General features: G+C 39.9%; 1 protein-coding gene across 4 annotated transcripts in view; it reads right to left on the bottom strand.

Annotated features, from left to right (window-relative positions):
• nhsl2 (NHS-like 2) overlaps window positions 1-27,540 on the bottom strand; it is a 431,863-nt gene that overhangs the window by 350,015 nt on the left and 54,308 nt on the right. For 3 of the 4 annotated variants that reach the window (XM_059977083.1, XM_059977084.1, XM_059977088.1), the window contains exon 1: window positions 10,396-10,807. The exons of the other annotated variant lie outside the window; for it this stretch is intronic. In XM_059977083.1, the coding sequence (XP_059833066.1) occupies window positions 10,396-10,675 (280 nt within the window). In that variant the 5' untranslated portion in view covers window positions 10,676-10,807. Of the gene's footprint in view, window positions 1-10,395; window positions 10,808-27,540 lie in introns of those variants that run through there. 4 annotated transcript variants of the gene reach the window in all.

The following is a 27,540-nucleotide window of genomic DNA, read 5'->3' as shown; positions in this document are numbered from 1 at the left end:
TAAGAAGCTTTGGGGACATAAAAAAATCTTTTCAAACTCCTAATGAAGTGGACCCATTGGCCTGCCTTTTTCACGATTGCATCGATGTGCTGGGCTCTGCATAGACCATCTGAGATATTAGCGCCTAGGATCATGAAGCTGTTCACCCTTTCCACGGCTCATACCTTCATGAGGACTAGTGTATATTTTCCCAACTCACTCATCCTGAAGCCTATAGACAATTGCCTGGTCTTGCTGACTTTGAGTGTGAAGTTGTGACATCACTCAACCAGGCAGTCTCATCAATCTGCCGTAAGCCTCCCCATCACCATCTGAGATTCTACCAACAACGGTAGATTCAGCAGTGAATTTATAGATGGCACTTGAGCTTAGTCAGTCAGAAATGTAGAGAGAGGAGTGTGCTAAGCATGCTTCATAGAGGTGTACATGTGTTGATTATTATCGAGGTGAAGATGTTATCATCGATCTGCACTGACTATAGTATCCCAATAAGGAAGCAAAGGATCTATTTGCATAGGGAGGTATGGAGGCCCAGGTTTTGAAGCTTCATTATTAGTACTGAGGATATGATGATGTTGAATGCAAGCTGTTATCAATAAAAATAGCCTGTGGCTGTCCAGGTGGTTAACCAAAGCAGAGTGGAGAGCCAGTTTAACTACATCCGTTGTAGACCTGTTGTGGTGGTAGGTGAATTGCAGCGGGACTAGATCTTTGCTCAGACAGCCAAAGCACTTCATTACATTAGATTTGAGTATTTCTGGGCAATAATCATCAAGTCAGTTCACACTGGGTTCCAGAATGGTTGCTACCCTTTTGAAGCAGGTGCGAGCCTCTGAACCCATGAGTTAGAGGTTGTAGATGCTCCAGCCAGTTGTTCAACACAGGTTTTTAACACCTTGACAGGTACACGGTCAGGGCCTGGCACCTTGCATGGGTTCACCCTCTTGAAAGACATTCAGACATCAGCCATCAAAACAAAGTTCACCGGGTTGCTGGATGTTATGGGAATTTGCACAGGTGTAGTAGTATTCTCCATTTTAACAATGTGCATAAAGGTGTTGAGCACATCGGGAAGTGAAGTATCATGGTCATTTATATTGTTAGGTTTTCTCGTATAGAACTCAATGACAATGCAAACTGTCACCGCTGCCGTGTATCCAATTCTGTCTCCAGCTTCACTCAGAGTTACCTTTTCACTCTCACAATGCTTTCTGTAGGTTGTACCTGGACCTCTTGTAGGATTCTGAATTAACAACCATGAACACTACAGATCTAACTCTCAGCAGACTATAAATCTATTGGTTCGTGCTTGGAAAGACTCAGTACACTCTCAAAGGCACACACTCATTCACATCAGTCTCAATGAAAGCAGTGACAACCATGGCATTTGCATTCAGATCTGAAGATGAATGCATGAATATGGTCCAGTTCACTCATTCAAAGCAGTCCTCTAAATGGTCCTCTGCATCCCTTGACCATCATCACTAGTGCCGCAGTCCACAATCTCTACCTAGATATTGGGAATAAATATACAGCCAGATGATCAAACTTGGCAAGTGTGGGGGTGGGCTGTCCTATTGGTATTTTGTGTAACCAGTTTCCCATCTTTGGAATAGGTTATGTGCCTTGGAACAAAGAATGCAAGGGTAATTCACTGAGCCATATAAAATTCTTAAAGAATTGACAGAGCAGATGCTGGGAGAATTATTTCCAGCTGCAAATTCAGAACTAGAACATATAACCTCACAGAGGAATCTGCCATCCAGGAGTAACACAGAAGAACAAACTTCTTTGGGCTTTGAATGTTCAGAAATTACTTATGTAAGTGAGACAGTGATTGGTATTTAGACACACAGGGGACTGTAGGAGTACAGAAACAGCAAAAGTAGAATCACAATATTGTTACATCCCAGATGTGTGTTTATCTCTAGAAGCCCTGTTCCCTTGCTCATTCCCCATAGCCCTAAAAGTCACTCTGTCCCTATCTAGTTTCCTTTGGGGACACAAATTGCTTCTGTTTCCACCACTTCTCCTGTGAAGGAATTCCAGTTCCTATTTCTCTCAAATGAAAGAATGTTTTCTGAACAAACTCCTCTTTCTTTTGCCCAGTTTTTTAAATCTTTATCCCTTGGCTTTTAAACTATCTGCTAACTTTTCTGCCCTCTGCCCGATGTGATCTGGAGCTGGCACACCTGTTGTGAGCACAGCAGGTGCAGACTATATGTGCCAGCTCAGAGGTCAATATCCAGAAAACAATAATTCCTCGGGTTTGGGTCAGGTTCACTTTAGTTGTGCTTAGCTAGTTCCAGCTGAATTTAATTTTATATTCAGGAGACCTCCTGTCTAAAATAATCAGTCTTTCACATCATGCTATTGATCAGTAAAGCAGCCTTGAAAGACCCTTTCATTTATTTTATGTTCTTCCAATGTTCCAACTGAGAAAATAACCACTTCCAATCTGTGATGTAAGTTATGCAGTTGATGTATATCATCTAAAAAGTTTATTAAAGATGAGAACAACTCTGGGTACAAGTAGTATCACAGCATGATCAATGCATATTTCTTCTCCACTTACAGTACAATTAAATAAAAATTGTCACGAGTTCAGCTTAATAATTTTTCACAGAATCCTAAAAATCTTTAATTCTTTGTCATCTCTCAGCACCCCTACTCAGAATCAAATTCTCCCAAAGCTTAAACTGTACTTCCATATCCGAAGAGACCATAAGACCCTAAGATATAGGAACAGAATTTGGCTCATCGAGTCTGCTCCATCATTTCATCATGGCTGATCCATTTCCCTCTCAGCCCCAATCTCCTGCCTTCTCCCCATATCCCTTCATGCCCTGACTAATTAAGAATCTGCCTTAAATATACCTCATGACATGGTCTCCACAGCTACATGTGGCAAAGAATTCCACAGACGCACCACTCTCTGGCTAAAGAAATTCCTTCTCATCTCCATTTTCAATGGACGTCCCTCTATTCTATGGCTATGTTCTCTGGACTCAGACTCTCCCACCATAGGAAGCATCCTCTCTATATCCACTCTATTGAGCCCTTTCAACATTTGATGAGTTTCACTGAGATCCTCCCCCCCCCCCCATTCTTCTGAATTCCAGTGAGTACAGGCCCAGAGCCATAAAATGCTCCTCATATGTTAAGCCTTCCGATCCCAGAATCATTTGAACCCTCTCCAATGTCAGCACATCCTTCCTCAGACAGAGGACCCAAATCTGCTCACAATGCTCAAGTGAGGCCTCACTTGTGCCATATAAATCCTTAGCATTACACCCTTGCTTTTATATGCTAGACCCTGCAGTTGTTCTCTCCTATTTTGGATAGAATGCAAGAATACCAGATATCGTGCCACTAGTACTTTATATCCAATGCTCTTATGCTCCCCCTCTCATCTCCTTCTCAATTTGAAATTAATACTACAATTATCAATGCTTCACTAAACTTTTCCTTGTCCTCCTTTTGGCCTAGAACTGCATCAGGAAAGGAATAGCTTTCAAAGTCAGACAATCAAATATATAAGAGATGACGAAGCACAAGAACGAAATGGAAGTGACAATCTGAGTTGGAAAAACCCCAAAGAAAGAACAAGCTCAGTGTAACACTAACAGGGATAAATAAGTTAAGAATTAAACCCTTTGGAATGTCCTCTGATTGGGAAAACAGTATGTAAACACACCTTTTGTCCTTTTTTCAGTTAACCCTGACAGATATTAAAACAAATCTTAGGCTTGCTCTGATGTGTCATTCAGCCAGAAAAGAGGTTTCCAGAAAAGAATGCAGCAGAGTGAGCAGGAATGTATTTCCTTGTTCATTTCCTTCTCCCAATCAGAATGACGTAGAAAGCTGCAAGAGCATGCAGGATGTTTCAGCAGATGAAGCTGGTTAAAGTGGTACAGATCGGCACTTAAACCTCACTTTTGAAGAAATGCAATTATCAGTACCATTTTGGAGTAGCTGCTCATGTTAAGAGCACAACTGTGTGTCAACTAATGCCAGAGACTGCACTGAAGGCCACTTGCAACTAAATGACAATCACTGACTGATAATCAGAGAAATCCTTAAAATTATGCTCAGTCGCAGTGCCTGAACTGGTAGTTTTAGGTGTGATACTGAGTGCCTTAGTACATGAAAGCATTAAGTCATGATAGAGGGCAACAGGCAGAGTAAGAAATACCATTATCATTTATAAACAGAAGAGAGCACATGGTAAGGGAGGTGGGAAGAAAGGAGGACAACTATTTCGGAGGATCCTGTCTTCTCCATTGGCTTCAACTCTAATCAGCGACAGCCAACACAATAAGAGATGGAACCACTTCCCGCAGTGGGCTTAGAACATGCTCCCAGCTCCAGTTAGGTCCCACTGCTTCCAATTGCTTTCAAAAGAGCGGAATCATTTCCAGGGAGTGATGTGCAGTGAGTCTGGGTGATGCAGGTAATACAAATGAATAGATGATGATGTACAAAAATTTGAGGGCTGTGAGAATGGTGCTCATAATCATAATGGTGTGAAGCTAGTGACCCTGAACTTGCTGAATGACTTCTGTTACAGGTGCTGTTGGTGTAATGGATTAGGCAATACAGTGGCTCAGTGATGGGGACATGACACATGTCGATGCATCCTGGATTCTGGCCACTTGTATGAGGTCACTGAACTTTTTGTGACACTGCAGTCTAGCCCTCTGGCCGTGACTCTTAGTGTTGACTTTCCACAGGCTGACATTGAAATCATTGAAATAAGCAAGCAGCATGAAGTTGGCATAATGCTTGTAATGAGGTTGGGTTAATTGTGAATCACAAAACACATGGTCATTTCTTGGGGATATAGGATTTAACTTCATTATGCTCATCACGCAGTGGTGATCTAAACATGAGTTCTTGCAGCTTTTAGATTGTGAATTTGTTAGCAAAAGTTCTAAAATAATATATCATAAATATATCATAAACTTTTTACTGCATTTGCATTTAGACCTAATACTTTGAGCTTAAGGTGTAAAATGTATATGCTTTCAGTGAGGCTATAATGATTTGAGAGAAGATCATGGTCTCCACTTTAGGTATTGCTCTCCCCTCTCCCTGTTAATGTAAAAAATATAGACATAAAAAGTCAAACACGAGGAAACCTGCAGATGCTGGAAATTCAAGCAGTTCAAGACATAAAAAGTATCAGCTTTTTGAAGATCATCACATTTCTCAATGAAAGGTATGTTCCAGGTGTTACCTGCAATCAGAATTAACTGAATAGACTATAGAGATGATGCAGTGATTTCATCAGTCCAAGTGATGTTGACCTATTATTTACTAGTTAGTTAACTTAATTTTTAATAACTTTTTTGTTCAATCATGTAAGATCAAGTAACCATGTTAAGAAAGGGTTTAAAGCACTACTACCTGTAAGTCCTGTTTTAGAATATGTTTATAATGGTAACAAAGCTAAATGCTTATAATCAAAAATTTAAAGGGAAATTTGTATAGAAGAAAAAGTTGATGTTGGAAATCTACATGAAGTAGAAAATGCTGAAAGTCTGACTCAAGCCAAGTTTCATGCAGAAAGTTAAAAAAGGAGTAATGTTTCCATCTTCAATCCCACATCAAAATTGCAGAAAAACAAGCCCTGTCAACGTGAATTATGAAATATTCACAAGTCAGAAACTTAGAGTCCCAATAGGGATAAGTCAAAGAATTAAACAATAGTTTCTGAAAATCCAGAACAAGAATAAATTTGTGGATGACTTGCAAAGTTCACTTCCCTAAGCTGCCATAGGACAACAAATGATTATGAACTAAAGCAATGAAGAATATGCAACTAATCAAGGCATCAAAATCAAATCTGATAAGTACTTGTGAATGAATCAGAAAGAGGTAACAGCAATGAAATTGGAATGGATGATCAAAATTTAAACAAAACTGTTAATTCAAACACAGGCACCTCACCATTCCAAAACTGAAAGGTCAGAACTACATGTTATGTGCAATAAAATTTTCAGTAATAATCCTCCATCCAGATGTATTCCCAACACCTCCCACTTCTGAGAAAACAGGGTGCTGAAAGTCAATAATCAACAAGCTGAATGGCAGAATGTCCAGGGAAAGAAACAGTGGGAGAGGCCAGAAACAATTGCTGAAGTGGGGTTGGGGAATAAGACTGTATGTACAAAGCCACAAATTCAGACAGAAAGCGTAGACAGAAAGGAAGGGCTTGGCAATGTGCCTTGAGTCTCCCAATATCGAGGAGACTAAAAAAATGTTCAGCATATATAACACATGAAAACTGCTGAATCACAGAAGCTAGGGAAATGGTGTGGGAAGATATGAACAGATGTTGCATGTTTCATGGGAAAATGATCATGGAGTCAAAGTGTCCAGAGCTCTAGGCTCTTTGGGATTTTCCATTTGTTTTCCTTCTGTCCAAATGACATGTACATAATCCATCCTTGCAACTGTACTTGAATTATTCTTTTCACAGATGCTATTTTGCAGCTCATCTCTTTCTGAGTTTCTCTGATGATTCAACGAACATCTTAAGTGGATCTGCCCAATAAGCAAATACTATAAAGTGGTATTATCATAACATTTTAAATGTAATAATAAATCAAAATGAAAGCTTTGTGTTAGTTATAGAAGATATGTTGAAACAATAGAGAATAGACTGTAGATACTACCTGTACAACAAAAAATATACAGTAAATATAAAGAAACATGTAATAGTTGTGGTCCTTTTACCTATAATAGTGATCTGATAGTGTTTAAAATTATAAAGGGAATAGTAAAGATAAAGAGAAATCTTCCAGTGATGAACAGACCAAAACAAGGAAACATTGATCATGGTAGAAAAGCAGAAGTTTAAGAAAGAGAATAAAAGCAACAAGCACAGCGAGGTCCCAAACAAGAGAAAATCTGCAGATACTGGAAATCCAAAGCAACACACACAAATTGCTGAAGAAACTCAGCAGGCCAGGCAGCATCTATGGCAAAGAGTACAGTCAATGTTTTGGGCCAAAACCCTTCGGCAGGTTCTGCAAAAGGGTCTCGGCCCGTAATGTCGACTGTACTCTTTTTCACAGATCCTGCCAGGCCTGCTGAGTTCCTCCAGCATTTTGTGTGTGAAGCACAGTGAGGTTATGGATGGATGACTGGAGTTTATGACAGATGGAAGGAGCAGTCCAACATGCAGTTAAAGCTTAGATCAGTAATTGAAAGAAGGGTGATGAGGTGATATAGCAGGACAGACACAACGGATTGGACTAAACCTGCAGCTCAGTGGAGGACAAGCACCATCTTAGCCTGGTCAAGTGAAATGGCCTGTTTCCAGCTTGTACTTTCTATGTATTTTGATGTTTCAGATTTAAAATAACTGACATCTGCTTTTGTTCTCATTAATATTTACAGTGTAAAGAATTGATGCTTCAAAATTGAAGGTTCGGAATTTTGGGGAGGGAAGCTATGCTGCAACTCTTCAGCTTTGTTGACGCATGTTAATGCTGCAATATAGGATGCAATTACTGGCAAAAATAGCTCATTTGAATAGGAGTTCAAAAATATTAATAACGGATACACCAATGGGAAGTATAGGCAGCATCACGTTTATACACTGGTACTTTAAACTTTGAACTTTCCACTCAAGGGTGATAGTTTTATTTCTATTGCTCACTTCAATCAACTGATTTCTGCCTTTGGATGATTCACATCCAGCAACTTTAGGGAGAAGGATTCCAATGCAGCAAAAATACCAATGTTAAGTTCACCAATAATATCCCCCCATTGTATAGCTCCCTTAATTAAATTTCACAGGTTATCTTATAGGATCATAACTAGACAAAACTTGAAATAAAGTAAAATCTTAGATAGATTGGAAGTTTCAAGGAGTATCTGGAATGAGGAAAGGAAAAGACACAAAAGAAGAAATTCAGAAGCCCAGAATCTAAACAAATGAAGTTGCCATGTCCAATGATGGACAACAAAGAAGATGAGAAGATGAGACTTTTAAATTTAAGGTATGGACACACTGGGAACTAATATAAGGTACTGAGGAGTAGAACCTGGGCAGACTCAAAACATGGACGAGGACCTTGCATGACTTTGAGTAAACACAGTGTGGAAGGTAAATTAGAACAACTGAATCTGGTGCAGAGTCGAATACACCGAACTTCTATTGATCCATAGTGGAGAGTATCCTGACTGACGCGATATGGAAAGACCAATGCTCAAGAATGGAAAAGCCTATAAAAGGTGGTGGATGAAGCCCTCTTTATCACAGGAAAAGTCCTCCCCTCCTTTGAGCACATCTACAAAGAGTGCTGCCATAAGAAAGTAGCATCCATCACCAAGGGCCCCTATCACCCTGAACATGCTTTCTTCTCACTGCTACCATCAGGAAGGAGGTACAGGAACCTGAGGTCCCACATCACCAGGTTCAGGAACAGTTATTACCCCTCAACCTTCAGGCTCTTGAACCAGATTGGATAACTTCATCAACTTCATTTGCCCTATCACTGAAATGTTCCCATAATCTATTGGCTCAATTTCAAGGACTCTTCATTTCATGTTCTTGATATTTATTGCTATATATATATATATATATTGCTTGATATATATTTGTTTATTTGTTATTATTATTTATTTTTTCTTGTGTATTTGCACAGTTTGGTGTCTTTTGCACATTGGCTGTTTGCCTAGTTGGTGCAGTATTTCATTGATTTTATTATGGTTACTAGATTTATTGAGTATGCCACAAGAAATTGAATCTCCTGATTGTATATGGTGACATAAATGTACTTTGATAATAAATTTACTTTGTACTTTGCACTTTGAACAACACTGAACTAACCATTGAACACAACCTACGGACTCACTTTCAAGGACTCTATAACTCATATTCTCAGTATTATCATCATTATTATCTGTGTCTGTTTGTATTTGAACAGTTTGTCTGCTTTTGCATATTGGTTATTTGTCAGTCTTTGTGTGTTTTTTTTTGTTTTACTGTGAATACCTACACAAAAATTAATCTCAGGGTAGTATTCGGTGACATATACATTCCTTGATATTAAGTTTACTTTGAACGTTGAACTTAACCTTTGAATCAACCAGTATTAAGGCAGGAAGAAAGTAACCTTGATATGTTATGGAGTTGGTTATGCAGCTAAACAAAAAACATGCAAATCACAGATCCTGAACTTTGTGATGCTTGTGATAAGGCACAGTCTCAATTGTAAAATTCTTGTGAACTGAGGTAGGCAAGGAACCTATTCCATAGTGCCCTACTATGCCTTCTATAGAGGGGAGACTATCATGCAACCAGTCAACTGATTAGGGGTACAGTATAGCTGTTCCGTCTCTTCTGCCCGCCCAGTATCCTATAATCCCATTTAATGCTTCCTACAATGCCATCAACTTTCACCCAGATTCTATAATACACCAAAACACTTGGGGGAAATTTGGTGCAGCCAATCCTTGGGATGAAGGAAGGAACCAAAATACTTGGAGAAACATGCAAGCTCCAGGCAGAGTGCTCTTTAGTTAACTCCGGGTCCCTAAATTCACAGCTGTCCCAGTGTGCCATTGTATCATGTAATAATGCCATTCAGCACATCAATGACTTGAATAAAAAACAATTTTGCTCTTCATTTGTCTCTCCAACTTACTGGATGTTGCTGCCTTGGGTTTAGTTCCTACAAGTGAAAGTGGACTTTGATTACATGCCAGATCTTTTACCAGAGACAGGGAATCATCACAGGAGCTTGAACACCGTCAGCAACAGACACTGGCATGTTGTCAAGCGCAGGAATCCTGCCTCTCAGCCGTAGTCTGGGGAACTAGAGTAACCTGTCTCTCCCATGTCGCTATCTGGCTGAGGTCGAGAAACTCAAAGCAGATCAAAAATTTAATCTGTACGCGTCCTGGGCCAAGCAAATCAGTCAGATGGCAATTGGAATACCGGATATTCAAATTAAGTTGTCTCCAAACCTCCTTGCACGATTCAGGACAAATTTCCACCAAGCTGATAGTTCAGCCGGGAGACAGTCCTGAACCCGTAACGATTCCCAGAAGTAGCCTAACAGTACAAATTCATCACAAAGTAATAGAACAAATAATGCATCATATCTAAGCATGTAATCGTGATTCCTTTACTGTTTTCCTGCAAGAACTGCCACAATTCGGCGCTCATTAAACATAACAGAATTAAGGAAACGTATTCAATCAGTGAGGTATCACAAATCAAACCAAAACACTCCAGTTCCCAGGCAAAATACGCGAATACATGGATTTTCCATCTCTATAAATGAAAAAAGTTTGGCAAATGATTTCTAGTGAAAACATCGCCCCACCCTTCCATTTAATGAAGGAGCTGGACAGATGTTGTTGCCTGGTACTCACAGGGTGTAGCAGGTCGCAGAGACAGGGCTGACACGTATCTGTGCAAACCGATGATTCGGACCTCCAGCAGCAGCGCCCGGTGGCACACAGATCCGATCTCCAGCTCAATCTCTTCCAGCACGCTCACAGCTTCCTTCGCCAGAGCCGAGAGCTGCCTCAGGACACTTCCCAAAGTAAAGCTGGAGACATCGAGCAGATTCTCCAAGGTTGACAGCGTTCTTCCCTGGCAGTGCAAACGGCAAACTTGCACAGGACGCACGACTCTCTTACAAAATGGCATTATTACGTATAAAAATAAATTCCTATCTAGAAAAAAAGGTAAATAATACGAGTTGGACAATGTAATCAAACAGCTGTCAGGGTAGAACAAGCTTAAGCCCCAAATGGGATCTCTCTTTGCTTTCTGACAGATCTTACAAAGGCCTCCAGAGAGCGCTGTTTCCCTCGAAGGGGAGGGCTCTCCACATTAGTAACGGTGGGGGTGGTCCAAATCTGTGAGGAATTCAAATCCAAGACGTTCTCGTTTGAGCGAAATACCAGCAACGACTCTGTTTTCGAATTGTCTGTAATTTGTAGCGGTTTGTGTTGTATTATATAAATAAGAAGATGATTTTTAAACATTTCCTTTCAACGAGAGCCTGGAGTTGGATTCATGATCTCGTGCAATTCCCTATATCACGTCTCTTTCCCTCGTCAGCGCAACAGGAAGTCTGAGACAGTTTGTATAAAACAACGTAACGGGGTACTCGTGACAGCTTCATCTTTTCCATAGCTGCATATGTCAAGCTATTTACAGGATAGTCTTTCTGCAAGTCCAGGCTTATTCACTTTTAAATGGAAGTAATTGTTTCCCTTTCTTAAAACCAATATTTGACAAAACTTTCTTTTCACTTCTGTTGATCCGTCACCTGCATTGCTCGTCCCTCGAGCCGTCAGCCCTCTCAATGTTGTGGCCTGCCGTCTCCTAACGCTGGTTAGTAAAACACGAATTAAAATGCTCCAATAATTGATAGAAATTATTTAGTTTCCGGCAACATTCTGTCAAAAAACACTTTTTGGATTGACAATATGCAGTTCAATACTTGACACAACTTGGTAGCTCTGCCAATCGAAACCATTGCCATTTTTAAAAAAGAATTTCCATTCCTGGTCACCTACCCAAGTTTCTAAATGATGTATCTGAGATTGTACTGTAAATAACATAGTTGGCAATAAAAGAATTGCAAAAGAGCACTGAAAGATTAAGGTCTAATGCAGCACTTAAGAAGTTGACTTTCAGTTTGATTCCTTCCATTGACCTGAAATACTAACTGTTTCTCTCCCTATCACTGTTCTCTAGTTTGCTGAGAATTTCTGCTGGTTAAAGTTGCACTTATTTACTCCTAAATTTTTGTTGAAGATGGAAAGACTTTGAAGATTTAAAAGCTGAATTCCTCATCGCAGAGTCAGGAGAAACTGAGGAAAATTTAAAGTTAAGGTTCTGATCAAAGGTCACCCAAAGATATTAATAGTGAAGGATTCCACAATGGTATTGTTCTTGGTTGAGATTCTCCCATTAAAATGTTGGCAATTTCATGTAGGTATTTCCTAAATGAGAGAAGATCATCAGGGTGCTGTGGTAGTGTAGTGGTGCAATGCTATCGCAGATTGGAGTGTCAGAGTTTGGAGTTCAAATGACCTCATCTATAATGAGTTTGTACATCCATTCCATGGATGTGTGGGTTTTCTCTGGATGCTAAGTTTTTCTCACACTGTTCAAAGACCTACTGGTTAATAGGTTAATTGGTCACTGGAATTTGTCCCATGATTAGACCATAAGACCTTAAGATACAGCAGAAACATTTGGCCCATTGAGTCTGCTCCACCATTTCATTATGGCTGATCCATTTCCCTTTCAGCTCTTATCTCCTGCCTGCTCCCTATATCCTTTCATGCCCTGATCAATCAAGAATCTAACAACCTCTGCCTAAAATATACCCAATGACTTGTGCTCCACAGACACCTAGGGCAACAAATTCCACAGATTCACCACTTTCTGACTAAAAATATTCCTCCTAACCTCTATTTTAAATGGATGCCCCTCTATTTTGAGGCTGTGTCCTCCAGTCTTAGACTTCCTCACCACATCCTATCCACTCTATCGATGCCTTTCTACATTTATTTGGTTTCAATGAGAACCCCCTAAATTCCAGTGTGTACAGATTTAGCTCAGAGCCATCAAACACTCTGCATATGATAAGCCTTTCAATCTTGATGTCAATTTTGCGAACTTCCTTTGAATCCTTTCCAATGTCAGGACATCCTTTCCTAGATAAAGGGCCCAAAACTCTTCACAATACTCCAGCTAATGCCCCACCAATGCCTTATAAAACCTCAGCGTTACATCCTTGCTTTTAGATTCTAGTCCTGTTAAAATTAATGCTAACATTGCATTTGCCTTCCTCACCAAAGACTCAACCTGCAAAATGACCTTTAGGGAATCCTGCACAAGAACTCCTGAGGCCCTTTGTACCCCAGATTTTTGAATTTTCTCACCATTTAGAAAATAGTCTATGCTTTTTATTCTTCTACTAAAGTACATGGCCATACACTTCCCACACAGTATTCCATCTGCCATTTCTTTACTCATTCTCCTAATCTGTTGAAGTCCTTCTATACCTTCCTTGCTTCCTCAACATCACCTGCCCCTACACCTATCTTTGTATCATATCCATCTTGGCCACAAAGTCATCAGTTCTGTCATCCAAATCATTGACATATAACGTAATAAGAAGCAGTCCCAACATAGACCTCTGTGGAGCACCATTAGTCATCAAGAACCAACCAGTAAAGGCTCCCTTTATTCCCACTTTTTGTCAAATGCCAATCAGCCAATGCTCTATACATGCTAGTATCTTTCCTGTGTTACCATGCGATCTTAACTTGTAAAGCAGCCTCAAGTGCGGCATCTTGTCAAAGGCCTCCTGAAAATTCAATTACACAACATCAACTGATTCTCCTTTGTCTATCTTGCTTGTCAATTCTTCAAAGTAGTCCAACAGATTTATCAGGCAAGGTTTTCCAAGTACCTCAAAATCATCTCTTTAACAATTGATTCCAACATCTTCCAACCACTGAGATCAGACAAACTGGCCTATAATTTCCTTTCTTCTGCCTCCCTCCCTTCTTGAAGAGTGAAGTGACATTTGCAATTTTCCAGTCTTGCTGAACCATGCCAGAATCCATTGATTCTTGAAAGATCATTACTACTGCCTCCACAGTCTCTTCAACCTCTTCTTTCAGAACTCTAGGGTGTAGATTATCTTGTCCAGGTGACTTATCTACCTTGAGACCTTTCAGTATCCCAAGCACTTTCTCCTTTGCAATGGCAACTTCACTCACCTCTGCCCCCAACACCCTTGAATGTCCAGCATACTATTAGTGTCATCCACAGTGAAGACTGATGCAAAATAGTGATTCCCATCCAGGTCTTTTTACTCTGTAGCTCTATTCAAAATGTTTCTACACCTTCTGATTTCATGCCCCTTTCTCCAATGATTTGATTTCACTTTTGACGGCAGATCCACGCCGACCCCTTGTTTACCTGCCTGTCCTTTCGATACAATGTGTATCCGTGGATGTTAAGCTGCTAGGTATAATCTTCCCACAGCCATGACTCACCAATGCCCACAACATCATACCTGCCAATCTCTAACTATGCTACAAGTACAAGGGGTGATTGGTAAGTTTGTGGCCTAAGGTAGAAGGGGTCAATTTTAGAAAACCTAGCACTTTTATTTTCAACATAGTCCCCTCCTACATTTACACACTTAGTCCAGCGATCCTGGAGCATAGTTTGTAGAAATCGGCACCTTGGACCTCCCGAAAGTGGTCCACAGCAAGGGTGATTGATAAGTTTGTGACCTAAGGTAGAAGGAGATGAGTTATACAGCTCTCGTTACATGCACATGCAGTTCAACTCTTTAAGTGATTGTGCAGAAAGTTTGAAGTTTTTGTGGTATTTCTGCTTCAGATAATTGAAAATTGAAAGTAAGCATTGTCTGAGAAAATGGACAACATCGGCCTTTGTGCAGTCATCCGCTACCTTGGTCTCAAAGGCTTATCACCCAAGGAGGTCCACGAGAACACGGTGGCAGCACTAGGGGAGGGTGAAAAATAAAAGTGCTAGGTTTTCTAAAATTGATACCTTCTACCTTAAGCTACGAACCTATCAATCACCCCTCCTATATCTACCTTCTTCCATATACTGTGTGTATTCAAATATAACACCTTCAGTCCTGTATTCATCACCCATTTTGATTTTGTCCCCCTTTTACATTCTAACTCATCCTGTTAACTGCAAGTTTGCCCTGTCATCAACCTGTCCTTGCTAGTGGTCTCACAGCACACTGCCTCTCTTTGTAGAGTGAGTACCCCATCCTCAGGCCTATCACTTTGGTTCTCACCCCCCTGACAAATTAGTTTATACCTTCCAGAACAGCTCTAGCAAACCTGCCCGCTAGGATATAGGTCCCCCTCTGGTTCAGGTGTAACCTACTTCTTTTGTACAGGTCACACTTTCTCCAGAAGAGATCCCAATCATTCAGAAATTGAGCCACTGCCCCCTCCACCAGTTCCTCACTCATCTGCTAAATCATCCTATTCTTACCCTCAGTGGCGTGTGGTACAGGCAGGGATTACTACTCCGGAGGTCCTGTTATTCAGCTTTCTACCTAGCTCCCTGAAATCTCTCTACAAGACCTCCTCACCTTTCCTACCTATGTCATTGGTGCCAATATTCACCAAGACTTCTGGCTGCTAACCCTCCCCCTTGAGAATGCCAGTTTAAATCGAGGGTTAAATCAGGTTAAACTGGGTGTAGCTTAAAGAGCCCAAAGGGCCTATTCTCAATAAATTAATAGTAAGATTCAGGGGTCCCTTGAGAATGTTTACATCCTGGTTTATCAATTGTGCTCTGACTTTGAGCATTTCAGTGGTGAGCCTGCGTTGTGCAGCTGGATCATGGACTTCCTGTCAGATCACCAGCAGGTTGTAAGAGTGGGCTCCCTCACCTCCAAACCTCTGACTCTCAATACAGGAGCCCCTCAGGGCTGCATACTGAGTCCTCTCCTTTACTCCCAGTATACCCATTACTGTATCGTCACTCAGAACTCCAATCTGCTAATTAAATTTGCCGACAGCACTACATTGATTGGCCTTATCTCAAACAATAACGAGGTAGCCTGCAGGGAAGAAGTTATCTCTTTGACACAGTGGTGTCAAGAAGACAACCTCTCCTTCAATGCAGCAAAAACAAAGGAGCTGGTTTTGGATTGCAGGAGGAATGGAGATGGACTAACCCCTATTGACATCAATGGATCTGGGGTTGAGAGGGTAAACAGTTTCAAGTTCCTCGGCATCCACATCATCGAGGACCTCACGTGGTCTGTACACACCAGCTGTATGGTGTAAAAGGCACAACAGCACCTCTTGCACGTCAGATGGTTGAGGAAGTTTGGTATGGGCCCCCAAACCCTAAGAACTTTCTACAGGAGCATCCGGACTGGCTGCATCACTGCCTGGTGTGAAAACTATACTTCCCTTAATCAAAGGACTCTGCAGAGAGTAGTGCGGACAGCCTAGTACATCTGTAGTTGTGAACTTCCCGTGATTCAGGACATTTACAAGGACAGGTGTGTAAAAAGGGCCTGTAGAGTCACTGGGAACTGAATCCATCCCAACCACAATCTATTCCAGCACCACATCAGCATTCACATCTGGGAAACGGTACTGCAGCATAAAAGCCAGGACCAGTAGACTCCAGGACAGCTTCTTCCACCAGGCCATCAGACTGATGAACTCATGCTGATTTGAGTGTACTCTATATTACATTGGCTATTCTATTTATTATAAATTATTATAAATTACTATGATTGCACATTGCACATTTAGGTGGAGATGTAGGGTAAAGATTTTTAGTCTTCATGTATGTGAAGGATGTAAGAAATAAAGTCAATTCAGTTCAATTTATTTCAAAAATACTAATCAAAACAAAAAATGTGTTTTATTTAACAAATTTCATGTAAGTGAATTACTTTCCACATCTCAAAATTTTAGGTAGTGATTTTTGAATTCTGTAAGGAAGATTTTCTGTTACCCAAACAAGCATAACATTGGGGTTACCTGTAGGAGAAGAATCATGAATATTCTGCAAACCTTTACAACCATCCTCATTTCTACCTTTGTAACACGAGGACGATCATCAATGGAACAAATGGAGAAAGTAGGCACTGAGTTCAAGATGTACAAACAAGCTGGATGAACTCAGCAGGTTGGGCAGCAGGCACTGAGTTCAATGTCCTGCATCTCTTTTCAATCTATTATATTCTATAATACAGCCTAAAAAAATATAGATAGACAAATTATTTTGGCATGTTTGTGCATCGTATCCTAAATGCACTGCTATGAGTATATTATTTAAGTTGATTTATTTCTCCTTCCCTACAAGGAACACTTCAGAGCTTTGGAATTGGATCAAGCTTCGACTTATTTAAATATATTTTTAATGACTTTTCTATCGCATATTTCCCATGAAATGATTAACTACTTTCATTTGTGAAAACAACACAATGATTTACATGAGAATGTGATCTCACCTCTCCTGAGTATAATGTTTCTCCTTTAGCAAAGCTAAAGCTTCCTAACAGTTTTGCCATGAGGACAGTATCTTTTTAATATTTAGCTCACATTAAATTGCAACTTGCAGTTTAACACTGGTTAAGCAAATAAAGAGTATGCCCTTGATAGAGACAGTTGCGCAGAGAAGAGTTGTGACATAGCATGGAAGCACTGATCGAGCAGCAAAAAAAACAGCAAGGGTGCAGAAACACACTGCGACTCGGAGCTGTCAGTATCGAACAGATGCTAGCTGTGCAAATTTCTGGCATGAGCCATACACTTGAACTGTTGGCTGGAGCCGAAAACAAACATGACTAAAAGTGGCATGTTGCACCTGTCAACACGGACTGCAGGAGATATCACAGTGACTCTTCGTTCCTTCTTTTAATGTCATCTTCTCTCTTTTTATTCTGCCTATTTTTTTCATTTCTCTTCCAAGTCACACTACAAACGTACTTAAAGAAATTATTTACCTTGCTGGAGCAATACTTGCTGATGTGCATCTATGAGAGTTCACTATCACAGCATTCATAGAACTATTGAAATTTGTCTATGTATAGTCCCCAATAACCAGTGTAATTAGATATCTTCCACTAGGAAAACAGACCGTTGTCTCACTGCAGCCCTGGAGCAAACAAGGACACAGCTGAAGCTGAGGAAAGTGTAATCACTCTTGACATCAGGACAAGATGCTACAAATGGTAGCCTCAAAAAATCAGAGTAAAATTACAATTGTTTGTATACTGAGGACAACTAATGTCATATGTCACTCAAAGATGGTTTGGTAAAATGGAAAATTCTGGGCACATTTAGCAGATCAGACTGCATGTGCGCAAAGAGAAAGAGATTAATGTTTCAAGTCAGCAGCCCTTCATCAAAGGTAAGAAGCAGAGAAAACAAATTGAAGTTAAGTGGAAGGTTGGGGCAGGAGCAGGAGTTGCAGTGTGATGGACAGGGCAAAGAGATTAACTCTGATAGGATGAGACCAGGGTTGCTGAGGAAAGAGCTGTGGGCAAAGTCTGTGGGTTAATGGAGTAATTTAGGGAAGAGGAACATATTCCTTTGTTCATGAATACTGGAAAATGAGAACAGCTAAAGAGTGAGATCACAGTTAAAGGAATATTAGATGTGAAATACAGGGCTGCTTCACATGCTCAGTAAGTCAAGTTGTGCTACTGGTGTGAGAAAAATTCAGCGGATATTAAAGATGAATGACCTAAGATACAGGAGCAGAACTAGGCCATTCAGTATATTAAATCTGTTTCAGATTTCCAGCACCTAATGAGTTGATTTTCAAAAAATCTGTGGTCGTGTTTGAGTCGATCATCTTAAACTCAGTGCATTACTACAGGAGCTTTTCTGAACAGTATCCTCTAAATAATCATCTTTAACTACTTCAACAATGATCTACCTTTATCTTCTTTCCAGCCTAAGATCAGCAGTGAGTCTCTTTCTGATGTCTTCACAATGTGCTATTCCATAGCACCTTAAACAGTGAATCAGCTTGAGCAAGACATAAACCTCATTCAGATTGGGTTGGTAATTCTCAAGTTATATTTACACTTTTCAAGTGTCAAACAGTGACTATCTCAAAATACTGAGACTCTAACCATCCACCCTTAACATGTCATTCCCACAGGTAACTTTGCCTTCATTGATTGTCTTAAGTTCACATATGCTTAACTTGGCCAGAACAAAGCTGCCCATTGATTAGTTCTTTATCCATCAATATAAGCCTTCATTTCATCCGTTGCTGGTGCACTGTAAATGTAGCGTGTATTTTCTACAGCATATATGGCAACAGCTTGCCAAGGCATCCACAACAACTCCCAAAGCCACAATCTTTGCAATCCAGGACAAAGGCCAAAAGTGAAGAGGAATGCACAATACCTTACACACAGCACCCTAATGGATATTCATTGATACTCTCATATGAATCCTGGAACTCTCTACTTAACATCCCTTTAGGAGTCCTTTCACTATTAGGACTAATGGAGATGGGCAATAAGTACTGGTCTTAGCAGTGACCTCTATGTTGCTGAATCCTTTTCTATTAATTTACCAAGAGAGAAATTCAAAAATCAAGAAATAGTGGTAAAGTATTGTTAAATATAAATTTTGAAGCTATTGAAGTTTTAAATGGAATACTGAGGGAGATAAGAACCTTCCTGGTTTGGAGATCATACAAACTGATATATGGACTGGGAGATTGTCCAAGGGTTTTGATTTGACAAGATACAGATAAACAGAAGAGGGCATCATGCAGGGTGACTCAGTTGGGGTTCAGGAAGCATTCAGAAGGAAATCTAAAGAAACACTACACCTGATAAAGGAGGGTGATAAGGAAAAATGGGACAAAGAGTGAAAACACAAGGAAATCTACAGATGCTAGAAATTCAAACAACACACACAAAATGCTGGTGGAACACAGCAGGCCAGGCAGCATCTATAGGGAGAAGCGCTGTCAACATTTCGGGCCGAGACCCTTCATCAGGACAAAGAGTGAAAGACTGGAAGATCATATAAAAGTGACAACTTGTCCTTTTCTTCTTTTCACAGCATTGCTTTGCAATGACTTTCATAAGCATCAAAGAAATTTGTTTCAAAATGATCTGAGTTAGTTTTAATTGCTCTCAACAAGTTTTGGTAAGCAATCTCAAAATCACTGTCCTGTTAACACTAACAAGGGGTTGGCTTCATTTTGAAATAGTCACAATGTTGCTTGTTCAAAGCATGTAAGAAAAGCCTGATGACCTTTAACATGGTTTGACAATTGTCATTAGTTAGGCCTAGTTGGATCCACAGTACAGGCACCAGCCAATTCCATTGGCAGTGAAACAGAGAAGAAAATCCAGAAAGGTTTCATAAACACTGGAGGACCAGGGATATGGCTCCAATAACCACAGTTTAATCTGGACCATTGTCCTCACATTCTGCAAGCAAAACCTGAGCTTCCTGCAACTTGCCTGGCTCTGAACTGTCTAGTAAACTACATTAGGGTACTTGCCTTCCAAATTTAACTGAAACCAGAGTGTCAGAACCACACAGCCATTTCTCCACTAGAATGGGCAGCCAACCGATATAATCTGCCAGCTGGCCTCACAGAAGTCAATATTAAGCCCATTGTTTCCAGTGTGAAAGAACTCAATTTATTGCAGCTTATGCCAAAGACATCACATGTCAAGGGGTAACAATAACAACAGAGAAACATGCCTAGTGCAGACAGAGAATCTGCAAACATTGTGCATACAAAATACAGGTTACAATCTTCTCAAGGTTACAGATGTATAATTTAGAATGTAGAGCCCCTAGTGATGTAATTATGTATGGTATATCAGCAAGTAGCTTCATTGACTGGGAAGCAAGGTCGATACCATCAATCCATGTTAAATACTTTATACTGTCTTGGATTTTAATAAGCCTAATGTGAAGCCAATTTCCACACTGCTCAGCCAATGCTGCTGGCAAAGCCCAACAAAGCTAATCCCACCAGTAAATGGTGAGAAGCCCTATTATCACTGGATGAGCTGCAATTGGATGCCGTTCCAACATGAAGTCACATCACATTTTAAAGGAATTGCAGTGCCTATTACATGATGCAGTCTTTCTTTATATTGTTCTTTTCATCAGTTTTTAAATATATGTAATTAGTGTCATTGAATAGACTCAGTAAAATTAGGCTATGTGACTCACCTTAATGTCTCACTGCAGCAACAAATCTGAGTCAGCTGAAATTTTGCTTCAAACGAAACTGACTTTTAATGTCATTTGATCACCCATGGCAATGGAAAGCTCTTTAAATCATAGGAGTTTTGCACTAAAAACGAATCTGTCAATGATTAGTTATTCAGGAAAACAAACTCTCTACTTGTTGCTGTAGCAGCAAGCATCTTTCCCACTGTGCCCCCTGTCACTATTAGTTCTCATTAGGTCAGCTTCTGAGAAAAACACCCTATTGGTTAGTTGGCTGGTTTCATCACCCCACCTTCTGACTCCATCACCCTACCTATTTCACTCCATCTCACCATAACTCATTGCTGATGCAGCATTTTCTAATACCTGTTACTAAAAGTACATAGCCTCTTGAAAATTGCTTCCTCCTCCTTGAGCTCCTTTGCATTCTGGTCTTTCCAGACTTCTCTCAACCTTGCTCTTCCCCACTGCAGAATCCTTGCTCCTTCCTTGAGCACCACACCATCTTGATCCAGCCTCCCTGCAACCTTAACTCTACTGCCCTCTGTCCTCTGTCCCATGCACAGTTCGCTCCTTCCTTCTTTTCTACACGTACTCCTCTCTGTTCTTTATTCCTCCTTTTTCACCCTACTTCAACTCCGAGAAAGAACTTATCAAGAGTCTGTTGCTTATTTAGTCCATTTGGTTAAAACTTGGACTGACTTTAGTCAACTAATGCTGCCTCAATGACTCTACCCACATAGACCCTGGATACTAGTGATTGCCCTCTCTGGGACAAGGAGTGTAAATAAATAAAGTGGGGATCCAACCCAACTGAAGTAAAATACATGGGAAGACCAAAACATTACCCCCAAGGCTCGTGGTCCATTGGGCCATGATTACAGCCTTAATGCATGTTCTGGGACAATGGACCTACACAGGACATCTCAAAATAAGGAAGAGATACTTCTAATATTATCTCCAAAAGTGTTCCAAATTCAGGATAAACTAACCTCTATCTACATCAACTATCAGGTCAACAATACCCAGCAATGAGGCTCAAACAACATTCTGCGGCCTCATATGGCATATCGTGTCATTTGCCTGCTCAATGCCGATTCCTAAAAGAAGATCACCTCTCCAGGTTTTGTCACATTAAGATGTTACTGGAAAGACTGGGGAAGTACTTTGGAAAATGATGCAATATCATGAGAATCATGAGAATTCTCAATTTATGGTCTAATCACATGAAAATCTTTGGCCTTTACACACACAAAATGGAAAAGAATAGGGTAAAGAAACTCAAGTTCCTTCAACAGGAGAATGCGAAAGCACAGATGCTTCTCAGCTACACATCTGTCCTTGCTGCCAATCAGCTCTAGCCTATCCTGTGGTAGAGACTGATGGTCCCACATTGCCTTCATCAGATACCCTAGATCAACTGAACTGGAGTGGAAGCACGTCCTCATCAATCATGAGAAATTCCTGTAAAGAAGATCACTAACAAATAAATATGTTCAAAGAAATTTTAAATGTTTTTAATGTCCTCAGAAATATTTTCTTGGGATACTTAATGAATTGTGCCAGGAAAATTTTAGTGACTGGAGATGTCAAGATAATCTCAAAGGTCTGCAGATTTATCAGGTCTCAGAATCATGTGGCATTGGAAAAGGCCATTTCAGCCCACCGTGTCCATGGCAACTGAAGCTTCCCCAGTCAAGTGCTCCCAGTGAAGCTCATCGGATAAAGCAAATGTGGCATGTTTCTAAAGTTTACCTCAGTGCTGTTCCTCAGGAAGACTGACAACTTATTGCCAAATTATATCCAGATTAAGGTCAGTTTTATATTTTCAGATAATGCGCACTGGAAGGTGTAATATGCAGTAGAAAACTGGTGTAAGTAATTTCCATTCATATGCCAATAAAAGCAAAGTGGCCTAGAAATTGTTGTAAATGGTAAAACTGCACTAAGTCAGCACTGTTTGGAAAGTTCATACCAGGTTGTCCATGTTCTGATATTCTGATTTGAACAAGACTAAACACATTGCTATGGTAGAAATTATCTTATATATACACAATGGCATGCAGTGGGATAGAGGGGAGAAATGTTGGAGGAAAGGACTGAAAGAGTGTAATAGGGAAAAGCATTGTGTGGAAACCATGAAAACTGCTGGAGAAAGCTGGTGGAAGAAGAAGGTGAACAAATTACTGAAAGAAATCTAATGGCCAATGACTCAGGACAGCTGTCTAAGTTTATGGCAAGTCAACAGGATTTGTCATTTTTAGCAAGGGTTGCAGGCATCACATGTTATGTTTTTATCAGTCAGAACTTCTTCAGAAACAATGGAAGATGATTCACTGAAATGTTAATCCCTTTTCTCTTCATACAGATACTGGCAGCTAAGTAGAATACGCCTATTCCTGTCTATATAAGAGTTCAATTACTACATTATGCTATACATTCCATAATGTGATAATAATCCAAAACATATTTGCTAGTGTTTCCACTTGCAGAGAGAAGGATCTTGCATTTTGACCTTGATTTTTGTGGTAGTCATGAAAAATTTTTTGTAACATTTCCACAGTTGAGGATGAATCAAATTAGCTGAAAATCTTTGACAAAATAATTAAAGAGTCAATCAATCTAAATCAAATTAGTTCAAAGTATATGCATTTCCAGGTGCTTGAATTTTTCAATTCAAACAGATAAAGATGTTTCAAGGTTTGAAGGTAAACTGAAGGTAGGTTTTCTTCTGCCAGCAAGACCCTGTGTTAGCAACAAGTGTCAACCATTCAGGATTTACTTTTCCATTCATCTTGCTTTAAAAATGCTACACAGCCTTCAAAAAACATGAGCAACTCATCCATCTCATTTTTGTGTGGGCCGCACTGATCTGTAGCTTGGTGGTGATGAGTAAGGCTGGAAAAATAAAATTGCAGATGTAAATGGAACAATGAAGAACAGGCATTCAGGATTACACAATAAAAGTCAAATTATTAAGTTCAAGCCTGAAGTTATTTATTTTATTTAGTGATACCCTCCAGCCCTTCAAGCCATGCAGCTTGACCAACCTAATTAACCCTAACCAAATCACAGGACAATTTACAACGATCAATTAACTTACAAGGTACATCTTTGGACTGCAAGAAGAAACCATATCACCCAGGGAAAACCCATGCATTCTATGAAGAGACATACAGACTCCTTCCAGAAGGGCACTGGAATTGAACTCCAAACTCTGGAATACCCCAAGCTGTAATAGTGTTGTGCTACACTACCATGGTGTATCTGCAAAGGTCATTGTTGTTGATTTCAATCCATTAGCACTTTATAGAGAAAGAAAGATCATACAACTCTTGAGTAAACTTTGAGTTGTAATTGACTAATTTTTGCTGAACTAAAAGAAAATGCAAGTCCATGTACCAGTACTGTTGGGCAATTAAATTGAGATTAATTACATAATCTAAAAAGCTAATTGTATGTTAATTGTAGTTTTAATCACAAGGTGAATATCAATATTTTTGAATTATGTTATTGAATGCACTTTATATTTAGTTTTCATCATTCAGTGGAAAATTGTATGCCTTAAATTTCACCAAAATTGCTTAAAATGCCCCTGTCATTTCCCTTATTTCTGTAAAGGTTCCTATCTGATCTCCATCTGAAAGCACTGTTGTCCTTCAGTGATAACCTCTTGCACAGCATACTTTCCCTTTACTCCACTATTTGAAATCACATTACTTTTATAACTCTTTTTCTCTTGCAATATTTTACTCATATTATTAGAGTTATGGAGTCATAGAGTCATACAGCAGGGCCATCGGCCCTCCAGTCGAACTAAGTCTTGCTGACTAAGTTGCCCGTCTGAACTAGTCCCACTTGCCTCCGTTTGTCCTATATTCCTCTCAACCTTTTTTATTCATGTAATGTCAAAACATCTTTTAAGCTTTGTAACTGTATGTGGATCTACTGCTTCCTCTGGCAGTTTCTTTCTTTTACTGTATAAAGTAGTGTGTTACGTAGCCCCTCGTGTCCTGTTTAAATCTTTTGAAATGAATTGAATTCACTTTATTACTTATATCCTTCATATACATGAAGAGTAATAATCTTTACATTGCATCTCTGTCTAAATGTGCAATTTATAGTAATTTGTAATAAATAGTATGTACAGCAGAACATTCATAATAATATAGAAATACAATTATATCAGCATGAATTAATCAGTCTGATGGCCTGGTGGAAGAAGCTGTCCCGGAGCCTGTTGGTCCTGGCTTTTATACTGTGGTACTGTTTCCCGGATGGTAACAACGGGAACAGTTTGTGGTTGGGGTGACTCGGGTCTCCAGTGACCCTTCAGGCCCCTTTTACACTCCTGTGACAGTGGTGCAGCCTGTCAGGATGCTCTCAACTGTGCCCCTGTAGAAAGTTATTACAATTTGGGGGCACATATTAAACTTCTTCAACCGTCTGAGGTGAAAGAGGCATTGTCATGGTTTTTCACCATACAGCCAGTATGTACAGATCACGCGAGATCCCCAGTGATATGTACGCCAAGGAACTTGACGCTGTTCACTCCCTCAACACCAGATCCATTGATATCAATAGGTAAGCCTATTTCCATTCCTCCTGTAGTCCACAACCAGCTCCTTTATTTTTGCGACATTGAGGGAGAGGCTGTTTGCTTGACACCACTCTGTCAGGGTGATGACTTCTTCTCTGTAGACTGCCTCATTATTATTTGTGATTTGCCCTCTCACGTTAAACCCTGGACTCCCCTGCAGTGAGAAAATGACTGTGGCTATTTATCTTATCTATGTTCCTGTGCTCCTAGGTAAAAAAAAAGTCACAGCTGATCCAACATCTCTTTATAACTCAAGCCCTCCAGTGTCAATAGCATACTCACAAATTTTTATTGCACCTTTTCCAGTTTAATGGCATTCTTTCTACACAAGGCAACCAGAATTAAATAAAATATGCCAAACATAGCCTTTCTGACATCTTGTACAGTTGCACAGTTATAACACGACATCACAACTCCTATACTCAGAATCTGAACCAATGAAGGAAAACATGCAAACTGCTTTTTCACCACCCTCTGTACCTGTATTGCCAATGTAGAGGAAGTATGTATCTGCATACCTGGGACCCCCTGTTCTAGTGCCTTGATATTTATTGTTTTAAGTCCTATCCTAGTTTGTGCTACCAAAATACAACTCAATACATTTATCTGAGTTAAATTCCATCTGCCATTTCTCAGCCCATCAGCCCAGTTGATCAAGATCCTGTTGTAAGCTTAAGTAACCTTTTTCATTGTCCTCTGTAACACCAATTTTTGTGTCAGTCACAAACTTATTACCCATGCTACCTACATTCTCATTTAAGTTGTTAGTATAAATAAGAAACAACAGTGGATCCAACACCAATCCCTTGAAGTCATCAATGGTCACAGGCCTCTAGTTTGAAAAACAAACTTTTCCACCACCTTCTGTCTCCTATTGTCAAGTCAATTGTGTATCTAATTGTCTAGCGCACCTTGGATCACAAGTGATCTAACCTTCCAGTCCAGCCTTTCTTGTCTATGGCCTTGCCAAAGTCCATTATTCATAAAAATATTTCTTAGTGAGATAAACATTGAGCCAGGTGAATGGGTCCAAATTTAATAGAGGAGGCAGAGAGAGGAAAGAATTGAGAAAGTGAGGGCAAAGAAATAGCAACCTGTCTTTGCCTAGGTACAATACTGGAGGCAACGGTTATTGGATTGCTTTAGTATTCATTCACACAACAAAGGCTATGTGGGGCAGACCCATGAGTTAGATGAATTTGTTCTTGAATGAAAGGTTTAGTTGTGAAGATGGATCTTTCAATGAGTTGTCATTGTTAGACATAAGCTGGCAACTTGTTGTGAAAATTAATGAAATACAGGTCCACAATCCCTTATCCGAAATTCTGAAATCCGAAAAGCTCCAAAAACCAAAGTTTTTTTCGTGGAGTGTGGAGCGTGTTGTAACAAGGCTTGTTTAGCGCGTCAACAGCTGACATCACTCAGGTGTGACATGGCAGAACTAGCAGAGGCCGCCAGATTGTGGCTCAGCGCTCGTACTGGTTACACACGCAATTGCTGTTCGCTGATATCTTGTGTTCACTGTTGACTTTGTGTTTAATTTCACTGTGAAATGTCAAAAAGAGCTGCAGATACCTCTATGGGTAACAATGAGAAAAAGAGGAGAAAGCATCTATCATTAACAATAACGCAGAAAGTGGAGTTATAGCAGAAGCTTGTTTGTGGTGTGTCTGTGTGGCATCTTACTGAAGAATATGGTGTCAATGAGCAAGAGATTATGGCAGTTTACTCAGTTAAAGAGAGATTGCTTAGACATAAACCTATGTTAATGAGACAGATGACACTTGACGAAGTCTTTAAAAACGCCGTCTGTCATAATGCTGCTTCATAACTTGAGAATCCTGTTCCTGGACCATCAGGTACCTGAGGAGTATTTAGCTTTGTTTGCCAGTTGTAATGCAACTTAACTAGAGGTACCTGTACGTATTTAGCTTAGTTTGAACCTGTATATGTCCTAGAGTATTTACGTTCTACATTTATTCCAGTAAGTCATTTACCATGTGTTTGATTCTGTTCATTTGAAGCTGTATATTTTTATGATTTGTGAAAAAGTGCAGCTCGGGAAAACCCTGAAGTTTTCTCTCCACCACTCATTGTTTGAGCATGTACAGACTTTTTTTCTTGTCATTATTCCCTAAACAATAGCATAACAACTATTTATATAGCATTTACATTGTATTAGGTATTATAAGTAA

This window comes from Hypanus sabinus, chromosome 8 (assembly GCF_030144855.1).
Source record: "Hypanus sabinus isolate sHypSab1 chromosome 8, sHypSab1.hap1, whole genome shotgun sequence".
In the NCBI taxonomy this organism is placed as follows: Eukaryota; Metazoa; Chordata; class Chondrichthyes; order Myliobatiformes; family Dasyatidae; genus Hypanus; species Hypanus sabinus.
Note: the sequence above shows the minus strand (reverse complement) of the source record. Positions and strands in the feature narration are given on the sequence as shown.